The sequence below is a fragment of the Mustela nivalis genome, assembly GCF_964662115.1.
Source record: "Mustela nivalis genome assembly, chromosome: 1".
NCBI classification, from domain to species: Eukaryota; Metazoa; Chordata; class Mammalia; order Carnivora; family Mustelidae; genus Mustela; species Mustela nivalis.
The window spans coordinates 4,082,349-4,093,660 of record NC_139020.1 but is presented as its reverse complement, the minus strand read 5'-3'; the positions used below and the strand labels follow the sequence as shown (position 1 = coordinate 4,093,660).

General features: G+C 61.0%; 1 protein-coding gene across 10 annotated transcripts in view; it reads left to right on the top strand.

The window, feature by feature from the left end:
• The first annotated feature begins 31 nt into the window (after positions 1-31).
• Positions 32-11,312, top strand: part of MX2 (MX dynamin like GTPase 2) — a 29,218-nt gene continuing 17,937 nt past the window's right edge. The window contains exons 1-8 of one of the 10 annotated variants that reach the window (XM_082721815.1): positions 1,587-2,820; positions 4,345-4,507; positions 4,995-5,209; positions 6,476-6,524; positions 6,635-6,787; positions 7,337-7,529; positions 8,440-8,577; positions 10,653-10,807. In XM_082721815.1, coding sequence (XP_082577941.1) covers positions 4,463-4,507; positions 4,995-5,209; positions 6,476-6,524; positions 6,635-6,787; positions 7,337-7,529; positions 8,440-8,577; positions 10,653-10,807 — 948 coding nt within the window. In that variant the 5' untranslated portion in view covers positions 1,587-2,820; positions 4,345-4,462. Of the gene's footprint in view, positions 1,102-1,586; positions 2,821-3,097; positions 4,508-4,994; positions 5,210-5,751; positions 6,286-6,475; positions 6,788-7,336; positions 7,530-8,439; positions 8,578-10,652; positions 10,808-11,312 lie in introns of those variants that run through there. The other 9 variants (XM_082721821.1, XM_082721824.1, XM_082721823.1 and 6 more) reach the window with 9 other exon arrangements.

Below are 11,312 nucleotides of genomic sequence, written 5' to 3'. Positions count from 1 at the left end.
GCAGGCCCCGCATCCTGAGGGCTCCTGAGGTTTCCTGCCAGCTATGCTCTGGTGATGGGCATACCCGACTTGCTTCCACTCCATCACAGAACTGGGGACCTGCAGGACCCCTGGGCACATGTTTGCCCTTTTGCGGGGGACATGACCCAGGACCAGAAGGTCAGCAGGGTCAGGGCTGAGCTCCCAGCTGGGAGCCCCTACAGTCTGGCCTCTGCCCTCTTCCTGGCCTGGCAGAGAGCTCTCCCAGCGCAGGGACCCCCGGGAGTGTGGGGGTGTGCACTGAACAAACAGGTTATTTCAGGGAGCTGCAGAGTTCCCTCCTTCGGGTCTGCAGGTCTTCCCACGGGGAGAGGATGAGGATGGTCAGGAGTGGTTCAGGCGTGCTGCCGTGGGACCCCCCTCCGAGCTTTGAGATCACAGACCTGCAGGCACCTCAGTGTGGGAGCCGCACGTGAGGGGCCGAGTCAATCAGAATGAAACCAACTAAGACTAAGACCGTCAGATCCTAGGCTCCCTGGCCTCGTTCAGGAGGCTTCGAGCCGCGCAGTCTCGGTATTGGACACAAAGAATAGAATGTTGCCATCACCGCGGGATGTCCTAGAGGACGTGCTGCTCTACGTCCCTGGATGTCCACGTTCTTCCTGATACCAGCCTCCCCCGAGAAGCCACCATCCCCGACGACGCCGATTCTCCACCCCATGCACCTGCCCCCCACCCATGCCCCAGCCCTCCAGGACAATCCTGCTGAGAACTCCAGGGTGAGTCACAGGGTGCCGGGCGGGGGTGGGGGGGCAGTGTGCTGCTTTTTCGGTTTCATTTCTGTGGTCCGGATTTCTGGTTTCATTTCTCTCGGTGATGCTCAGGGGGAGTGAGCCACACAGCATATAAAAGGAAGCCAGGAAGGACCGGATGACTCTCCTGGTGCAGGAGCACTTGCGAAGAAGGCAAGAGAGCACCGAGGTAAGGGGGTCCCTCCCTCCCCAGGCGGCTGTGCAGGGAGGACCGTGTCCCCACGTCTTTCTGCAGCAGATGCGCCTTTTCAAAGGATTTCCCGGGAACCGTGGCTTGTGCCGGAAGGCGGCAGACAGAAAGTTTCTGAAGGTGCCCCTTGGGAGATTCGGGGAGGCTTGGTTGGCGCGGGGTGGGAGAGGGGGCACCTGCACGCCCGGGGTGCGTTCTAGAGGGCGCGGCTGGTTTGGAGGCACAGGCGGCCCCCCACCCTGAAGCTTACCGAAACCTTGCGGCCACAAAGGGGTGGCTTCTGGGACGCCTCGCTCACACATTCGGGGGTGGGGGGAGCTCTGCGCCCCTGTGATGCTGTGAGTTGTAACAAGGTGAGCTAACGCTTGTCCTCCGGCTGTATATTACATCCCACAGTCAGCAAGGCAGTTAACAACACTGTAGTGCGTATTTGAAAGTTGCTTAGAAAGTGGATACTAAAAGTCCTTATCAGAAGAAAAATTGTCGCTATGTGCCAAGACTGGATGTTAACTAGATTTACTGCAGTGATCATTCTGCAATATATTACAAATGCCGGGGGGGGGGATATATATATATATATATAATTTGATCTTCATCTTGTTCCTGACACAGCTCCTAAAATCCTGGGGATTTCTCTAGTGGAGAGAGCCTTGTCTTTTGTTATGTTAATAAGGACTTTGGAAAGCCTCCAAGGGTGGGGCTGGCCGCTGAGTCCTGCGGATTCCGCCCCCTGACCTGGGGGAGGGAGCGTGGCTGGAGGTTGAAGCAGTCTCCAGGGGTCAGTGATTTCATCTGTCCTGTCTGTGCAATGACACCACCATAAAAACCCAAAAGGAGAGGGTTTGGAGCGCGTCCAGGCTGGTGAACACGGGGGACCTGGAGGGCACAGAAGCGCCCCCTCTTTCCCAGACCTCGCCCTGGGCATCTCTTCATCTGACTGTTCCTGAGTTTCGGGCTTTTGTCATAAATCAGTAATCTAGTCAGTTCTCTGAGTTCCCTGAGCCACTTCTGCAAATTATCTGAACCCCAGGTGGCTGTGGTTGGAACCTCCCCTCTGTAGCCCTCAGAGACAGGCGACTCCTCGCACTTGCGGTTGGCATCTGCAGTGGGCTGGAGGTGCGGTGGGCGCACGAGCCACCTGCCAGGACCCAGCCCGTAGCCTGTGGCGGCAGATGCTATTTTGGGGTAGATCATGAAAGAATTAAGTGTCTGGTGGTGTGGAAGAAAACCCCCACACGGGAACTAGTGTCAGACTTCGAGCCCTAAAGCCTGGTCTCCGGGCTTCGGGTGCCTTCCAAGTGGTCCCTCGAAAGAGACACTGAGGCCAGGTCCTCCTAGCAGAGAGTGGCATTAGCAGGGGACAGATGAGTATCAGCCACGGACTGTCTGTGTCTCAGGGCTGCCAGAACAAGGTGCCACGCGCTCGGTGCCTTAAATGGTAGAAACGTCTCTTCCTCCCGCTCTGGAGGCTGGAGGTCTGAGGTCCGGGTGTGTGCAGGGCTGCGTCCTTCCCCGCCTCCTCCGGCGCCTGGTCGTGGCCGGCAAACCTGGCATTATTGGGGGAACACATCTCAGGGTGCTGGGCTGCTCCCCGGGTCGCGCCAGCAGCAGGAAGAAGGCCCGGGTTCTCCCGAGGACGGAGGGGAAGTGAGAAGCACCTCCCTTTCTCTTTCCTGAAAACGTGACAAAACGCCAGAGAACCTGATTTTTGTAACTGTATTCTGCGAGCGACCCTGCGAGGCCGCGCAGGCTCGGCCCAGTCGTGGCGATGGTAGAGCGACCCTGAAGGCACAGCAAGCGGCCAGGTCCAAGGTCGACAAGCTGCAAAGCGATAGAAAGGTCTCCCCTCCGCGCAGAGCCTGTGTGGCTGCGGAGCTGCTCGCAGAACTCCGGCCTGGGGCAGGTCCCGGAGGCCAGGCTCCGGGGCTGGGGGCCAGGGAGGGGCGCAGGGCACTGGGGTCCAGGCCCTCCCCGAGGCTGCGCTTCCCCTGGGGCTCGGCAGAGTGAGAAGAAGGTCCAGATACAGTAGAATCAAAAGCAGGAGGACAGGCCCTGGGGGAGCAAGGGGCCGGTCCTCAAGGCTGAGATCCAAAACCTACCCTCATGGACGGTGGCCCTCTGTGAAGCGTTTTCTTCTCTTTTCTTTTTAATATTTACTTTATTTTATTTACTTATTTCAGAGCGAGCACTAGTGGGGGGAGAGGGACCAGGAGTGGGGGGCCAGAAGGGTGAGGGAGGGGGCACGGGGGGCAGGGAGGGGGAGGGGGAGAGGGTGGAGGGCCATTGGTGGGAGGATGAGAGCCCGGGGAGAAGCAGGCTCCCCCCGGAGCGCGGGGCTAGACAACGGGCCATTCCGGGACCCCAGGATCCTGACCTGGAGGAAGGCAGACACTCAACCGCGAGCCCCCCGGGCGTCCCCTGGGATGTGTTTTCCCAATGTGACTAACTTCAGCATTTCCTCATTGTGGAAACAATCCACTGTTGGTTGGAGTCTCGAGCCTGTTGCCTTCTAGCCGGGACGGTCCCCCAGCCCTTCAGCCCGTCTGAACTTCTCCCGCCGCCTGCCCACGCGCGGATCCGTAATCCAGACCGCGGGGCACGCAGGACCGCCGGGCACGCAGGGAGCATCAGGGGCCCTTCCCCGCACTGCCTACCCGTCTGTCCCTCTGTCCAACCGTCCCACAACCCCCTCCCTCCTCTTTCCTCGCCCCTCCGGGCACACGTACCTTCACCCTGCATCGGTATCCCCCAAATTGCTCCGCCCGGGGTGCCCTGAGTGTCTCCGTGACTCGTTCATGGTGCCCCCTTTTGGGGGAGCAAGAACCCCGGCCCCATCCGTGTCCTTGCAGCTGGACTGGGAATCACGTGGCCACGAGGCAGATTCACAGGAGAAAATCCAATTTAGCAGCGTGTGGACGGGGAATCCACACAGATGTGAACGTCCCGGACGGTCGGGCGACAGGGGGCACCCGTGTCATCTGAACAGAGAAGAAGGGCCGGGGCTCTGGGGCTTCGGAGGGAAGGAACCCGCTTCACGGGGCGACAAGAGGCGGCTGTTTGCGGATTAAGGGGTCTTCGGCCGTGCAGATCAAATGCGTCTCTGCTGAGAACCTTATTCTGGAAAGACCCCCCCCAGTCCAGATTCTTCTGTGGGGTTAAGGAGGGGGCAGAGTTTCTCCCGAGCCCACGGGGTCTTCGTTGCCGGCAGCTCAAGAGAATGCTCGCGCCAAGTAGTGCGTTCCTGGGGGTTGGAGTCTGACCCCTTCACCCCCGACCAAAAGAAATACCGAATAGTTCTATCAATTAATTGCTGTTGTTGGGTCCAAACAACTCAGCAGCAGCAGGTTGTGTGGTGTCCAACAGGTGACTCTGTGCCCCCCTGAGAAGTTTAAAAACCCACAAGCGACCTTGCAAGTTGGCTGAGGTTCCTCAGGGTGCCCGGACGCACCGTTTGGGAACCATCGCCCAACCACTCTGGGCAATGCCTTTTCCTCACCTGCATGTCCCTCAGAGGCTTCCCTGTGAGGTAGGGAACCTGGTCACAACATGGGGTGCCTTCGACAGAGGGGCCCTGTCTCCGTGGGCCCCGCAGCGAGGGATGATGGGATGAGGTCGTGTCTCGTGCAGATGGCAGCTCCTTCAGGATCAGGGAGCCCTCGCCTCGGGTCTGCCCCCTCGGCCTGTGCTCGGCCACGTCCGCCCTGCAGCCCTTCACCTGCCCTCGGGGCCCCTCCCCTCTGGGTTGCGGGCTCAGCCCCTGGAAGCGGACTCCAGCCCGTCACCCTGCAAGGTCCAGCTGAGAGTAGGGGCTGGCAGGGTCCCTCTCAGATGCTTTCACCCCAGAAGAAAGGGAGGGAAGGAAGGAAACCCTCCCTCTGGGGCGGCCTCGGTGACCCCCGAGCAGGACCGGCCATCCTTCCCCTGCCCCTGCGTCTCCTCCCTGGCTCGCTCCTTGGGTGCCTCCTGTCTCCCCCGGTCCCGTGCGCCGCCCTCTGTGCTCTCTGTCACCTCAGGGACGGTGCTGCGCTCCCAACTTGATCGGGTCCTGTCGCCCCGCCCTGCCCTGCGTGAGCCCCACGAGTGGGTGTTTCTCCACACTCACTTCCCGGGGTCTCTCTGCGGCTCTGCCCTGTCGTTGGCTGTGCCCCCTCCTCCCGGGCCCAGAGCCCCCACCAGGAAAGGTGGAGAATGAGCGGACCCCTGCAGACCACCTCCCGCATGCCCCGCTGTAAGTTGCTTATGAAACAGTTCCCCGAAACGGGCCTTGCCTCTTGCTGGCTGTCTAAGGCCAAAAGGCACAACCAAGCCAGCCCAAGAACAGGACAAAGAAGGTGGTGCTTGAGACAAGCCAAGGACACCGGGGCTATTTCCCGAAGCAGGGTCCCCTCAAATAGCAGAACTGGGAAGGTTTATGCTAAGGGCACGTGCATATTTGTGATGGGGCTCAGACGATGGGACCACAGTGTGCCTCTTAAGGGACAGGGTCCAGGTCCTGAGTGATGGAAGCCAAGGGCTGCCCGGGGCGACAGCGTCAGTTCCCTGGGTCCGGTTGCTCTGGGGTCTGCGTACTCTCGGGGTTGAGATCCCGCAGTGATACCTGCAGAGTGTGTTGGACCAGGTGCCCGGCTGGCTCTGCAGGGGCAGCGTTCAACTCCGGATCTCAGGGTTGTGAGTTCGAATCCCACCCTGGGCACAGGGATTCCTTAAAAAATAAAATATTTAAAAGAATAATAACGTGCTGGGCCAATCTTTACTTTTGAACCAGCCCTGGGAGTTTCATCCTGACGGATTGTCCCCGATAGCATTGCGCTCTCTCCTGGCCTGCCAGTGGACGCTCGTCCGCACGTTCTTCTCTTCCCCTAAAATCCTTCACTACTGGGCTCTGTTCTTCTGCAATTTCGCCATATCTCTAGAGGTTCTGCAAGAAATGTGCTCTGGGCGAGTAGTGCTGGTCAGGTACACATCCCAGGGTGGCCGGGGCCTGAAATGGTCTTTCTTATGTCAAGAAGGCTGCATCTCATCTTTCTTTTTCTGGAGACCACTAATTCTTTCTGTTTGCAAAATCTTAAAACAAGAATAAGGCCTGATAAGGCTCTGGGGACGAGAGCCAAGGAGCGCAGCAAGGCCTACAGCCACACGAGTCCCCACGATTCCCTTGTGAGCCTGCTGGCCGCCAATGGCAACAGTGCGCAGGCGAATCGTGCCCTTTACTCTGACAACAGGGAGCCCGTGTTTCACCAGGAAAGCAAAGTCCTCCACCGTGGCCCTCTGCAAAGGAATTTATTCTGTGTACATATGGCGGAGGTTAATAGAACTTGCATGATTTTCTCATTTAAGATTAAATAAGTCAACAGATTTGTTCTTGAGGTCTCCCCCCGGTCTGCGGGCAGGGGTGCACGGTGTGGAGTTGGGCGAGGTGAGGCTGGCCAAGGTCCGGGCGAGGAGGGGACTGCCCAGGGACGGTGGGCCACTCTGCCCTCCTGTGTCTTTGCAGAGTTTGTCAAGGAGACGAGGCACTAAGCAGCAGAGAGCACAGCCCCCAGGTCTGACTCGGTGAAGGCCGATGGCTAAGGCCCACAGTTCTTGCCCCTACTGGAAGCCCAAGATGTTTCCTCCCCAACAGCAACCAAAAAAGGACACGAATTTCTTCCAGCCGCAGCCGCCACCATCTGGAGAGACAACAGGACACACGATGTCTTCCCAAAAGCATCAGGTCGGGGGACAGGACCCAGGTGACCTCACCAAAATGCTCCACTCCCTGACCCTGCAGCAGCCGGAAGGAAGCAGGGCCCAACAGAAGACAAAGGTAGGTCATGCAGAGGGACATCAGGAAGGGTGTGTTCCAGCTCCCGGCCAGAGGTGAGCTCCCCAGTCATGGCCATAAACCCACAAGTCTGGTCCAATCCTGCCAGTAAAGCCGGTGCTCCATGGTCCCCTAGGAACCTTTCAGGCAATCACCAGGATATACCCAATCTCTGGGGCAGCAAGCCTGGGGCTTCTGTCCCAAGGGCCGGGGTTTCCTCCCTCCCTGCTGGAGGAGATGCTACCGTCAGCATCACCATGGCTAACCCACCCCACTCCCAGCCCCACCCCTGCTTGGCAGCCCAGGGCCTGGTTCCTGTCCCCACTCTGGCCAGGTGCTCCCACCGCCGGGTGCTTTCTGCCTGTTCAATGAGGCACCTGCCAGCCAGCTACCCCACATCGGTGGAAGCAAAGCCTCTGCGAGAGGAGAACACGGGGACCTCCCTGGGGCCCACCCACCTCCTGTCTGCTGAACTGTCTGCACCCCAGCATCAGGGGAGGCATGCATCCTGCCCCAAATCCCCGATGACGATGGGAATCCTGCCTTTCCCAGGGCCCCGAGCACAGGCTGGCTAGCCAGTACGAGGAGAAGGTGCGCCCCTGCATCGACCTCATCGACTCCCTGCGGGCCCTGGGCGTGGAGCAGGACCTGGCCCTGCCCGCCATCGCCGTCATCGGGGACCAGAGCTCGGGCAAGAGCTCCGTGCTGGAGGCTCTGTCGGGGGTCGCCCTCCCCAGAGGCAGCGGTAAGCACCTTGGGCCAATTTCTCTCTGCAGCCTGCTGGGTCACCCGCGGGCCACAAGGCATCCCTCGGGGGCTAGCGTCTTCATAGGCAGGCCCTGGAAGGCTTAGGTCTGCAACGCATGGCCTGGGCTGGCAGGTGTGTATGTGGGGGGCTAAGGTCCCTCACGGCCCCTGGGTTCCTGACCCTTTTCTCATCAATAGCTCTTGCTGGGCTTGGGCTGGAGGAGGAGACGATGCTGCCCTTAGAGGACCGGCAGTATAGACATGTGGAATGCTCAGGACTTCACAATAGGAACGCCCAGCCCCAAGCAGCTCAGGGAGGTTCCAGCCTTGAAACCCAAGAATACCCTTGAACCCCGAGAATGCCCTTGAACAGCCTCCTTCAGACGTCCCGACTCTTGCCCTGGCTCTAGCTGCCTTCTCCCCACCGACCCCAAGTGTGAGGGGCTCGGAGGGGGTGGGGCCGAGCTCACTGCTCCACTCATCCATCTGTCCTCGGCCCTCTGCGGCCACCCAGACGAAGGCTGGTCCCGTGGCCAAAGCCCAAGGTGGGACTCCAGCTCAGGTGTCCAGGGAGCCCTCAGACACACAGCCTCAACTCGGGTTTGTGTGGCTTCTAGAGCAACACGAGGGGGGGGACGGTGGCTACGGTCGGCCTGGAGGCTCAGTGACCACAGAGCACAGGGCCCCGGGTCGGGGGTGGGGCGTACAGCTGCAAATGTCTCTTTCCTCGGACCTGTGCCCCTTTGTGCCCGCCCAATCCGAGCCTCTGTCCTTACCCAGCCCTGGAGACGGACCAAAACTTCAGACGAGGACTCCTGGGACATTGGGGCAGCTCTCTGGGGACAGGGGGAAAGGGCACCTGCAAACCCTCCTTCAAGGGACTTAGCCTGTCGGGGACACTGTCTCAGGGATCGTGACCAGGTGCCCGCTCGTGCTGAAGCTGAAGAGGCAGCTGCAGGAGAGCGCGTGGAAGGGTCGGGTCATCTACGGCACCAGGGAGGTCCAGCTCCAGGACCCCTCCCAGGTGGAGAAGGAGATCCTCAAAGGTAGGAGGCCGGGCTTTCTGCAGGGGTGGCTCTCGGGGCGCTCCCGTGCGGTCCCGTCCCCTTCTCCGCCTCCCGGCCATCGGGCCTCTTCCTCCCAGGCTCTTCCGTGCTCCGGTCCTCCTGCCTCCCACGCTGCCCCTCCTCTGGGCAGTGCCGCCCACAGGACACACACACCCCCACTCTCCCGGTCACCACTGTCCTGAGCCACCGCCCTGCAGATTACTAAAGCTGATTTGGAACGCGGAGGGGCTCCGTGCGACTGGTCACAAACACGGCCTCTCCCTGTGACTTCCCGGGCTCAGATCCCCCAGAACCCCAATTGCAGGCCTCAGATGGCTCAGTAGAGGGACCGCCTCTAGAACGGAGAAGTCCGGCCCCCCCCACCCCGTTCTCGGGCCCCGCCTGCCGCCCCGCGGAGGGAGAAGGCTTCTCCAGCCCTGATGCTCCAGGACTCGCTCTCTGTTCCAGGGCGGCCCCGCGGCTCATTCCAGGAGGCGGGGGAGGAAGGGAGGAGGTATGGAGCCCACACTGAGGAGCAAGGCCAGGTGATGCGGAAGCATCACTCTTATGTCTCCATGCTTCCCCTTAGCCAGCGACCAGTGCCCTCTGTGTCCTCGTCCGTGGCACATGTGTGTCGTGACATTTGCCGTCACGCCCGCCCCTCCCCCTGCTCCAGACCGTCCCAGCTTCCTCTCATTTCCGGGTTTCCCTCGGCGGTCCAGCCCCTGGGCCCTCACCTGGTCTGCAGCAGCCAGTAGTCTGGGGGGCTCGTGGGCACTGCAGAGTCTCAGGGAGACACCCCAGACCTGCCCGGCCGGAACCTGGACTTGAACCGGGCTCCGCAATGCGTCCTACGTGCCCAGAGTGCGAGGAACCACGCTTGGAGCTGGGCCGGCTACGTGACTCGGGCGCTCTGCACCGAGTCAGACCCCAAGACCTACCCCCATTCAAAATTACTAAGAATCTCAAGACCGTGAAAGCAGATTAGTAAACCAGGCGGGGGTCCCTCCGAACCATGGGGCTCCCCGTGAGGGCTTGGGCCCCACGTGCATGAAGCAGGTCGTGGCTCTGAGACGTGCACGAGGCATCTGAGTCGGCCCCTGTTCTGGTTGTGGCGCCAACAGCCTGCAGGAAGGCTGGCTTTCTTCTAGCTCACCCCCGGGGTGCTCCCAGGAAGGGGCGCGATCCCCAGGACTTACCTGGTGGCCCCTGTCTGTTCGAGGGCATCTGGACATCTGGGTGATGGGCAAGCGAGGACATGCACAGCCCGGCAGCCGGAGAGTGACAGTGGAAGTCGGGGGCGGGGGGGAGACTGTCTCAGCTCTGCCCACACGTCCTCCTCCCGGCCGCGAGGTTTGCTCTGCGCCGCTCTCTGTCCACACCCGCACGTCTGTTCTTCCTCCCCGCACCAGTCCTGGCCTGCGGAGGGGACGGGAGCTCCGTGTCGATGGCTGCCTTTATGGGCACCTTCAGACCCCCGACCCAAGGACCCCGTCCGTCCGTTGGCCACCCTCTAGGAGGACAGAGACCGCCCTGCTGCACCAGCAGAGCTTGAGCCCAGCTCAAAACAGAAAGTTTCTCCTGTCTTTGAACCCTGTGGCCCAGTGGAGATACTTGGTGTCCTCAGGACAGGGCGGCCAGCTTCCCGCAGAGTGAGCCACGCGGGAGAAAGCAGGCGCCGGCCGCGGCGTTTCCTTCCTGCTGGTCACACACAGTCACTCCCACCATCTCTGTCCTTGGACCGAGGTCCCTACGTCCGGCCCCCGCACAGGGGCTCACCTTCGGGAGGGAAGGGGGTGGAAGAATTTGCGGCTGTATTTGAAGCCGCTATAACACGCACTGGAAAATACTAAAAAGCACGAAGGGAACAGAACCCTTTCGTAATCATCGTGAGCGCATGGTATGTCACCCCCTCCCCGGGGCAGGGGTGAGGGTGTTCAGTGGCCCCCCAGGTGGCCTCAGAGACTTCTCCTCGGGCCTCTGTGAAGTGTTTCCTAAGCACCAGGGGCTCTTGGCTTTTCCTGGGAGGGGTCGTTAATCTGGACTCGGTTTGCCCCCTGCCTCGGCCTCCGCAGCCCAGAACACCTTAGCCGGGGACGGAGTCAGCATCAGCCATGAGCTCATCAGCGTGGACATCATCTCCCCCGAGGTTCCGGACCTGACCCTCATCGACCTCCCCGGCATCACCAGGGTGCCTGTGGGAAACCAGCCCCAGGACATCGGGCTGCAGGTGAGCTTTTCTGGGACTTGGGAACGGGCCCAGCTGGAGACAGGAAGACTTCCTGGTCTGGGCGGGCGGGCCCGGGGGCTCTGGAGCGCCACCACCCTGGCCCTGGTCTCCGGCCCTGGTCCCCAGCTCTGGGACTCTGGCTCCGGGCGGTTGGGGAGGAGACCAGGGGAACAGTGCGCAGGGCACGGAGCAGAGGCTGTCGCTCCCCAAGGCTCTCTGGTGGCTCCAGGTCCTTCAGCATGAAAGTTCCCCGCATCCAATGTGCTCCGGCCACAGGAGCTCATGGGCCACATCTGTCACTGTGCCCCGTTCCTCCCCTGCTCCAGCCGCACCCGAGCCCTCGACAGTCCTCAAGCCCTCCAGCTTTGTACCTTCTCCTCCCTCTCTCTGAAATGCTCCCCCTGCCCAGATTTCCATGAGGCGCCTTCTCCCGCTTCCTCCAGAGCTCTCCCAAAGGCCACCTTCACCGGGATTCCCTCCCTGATGCCCAACACCCCGCCCCTGG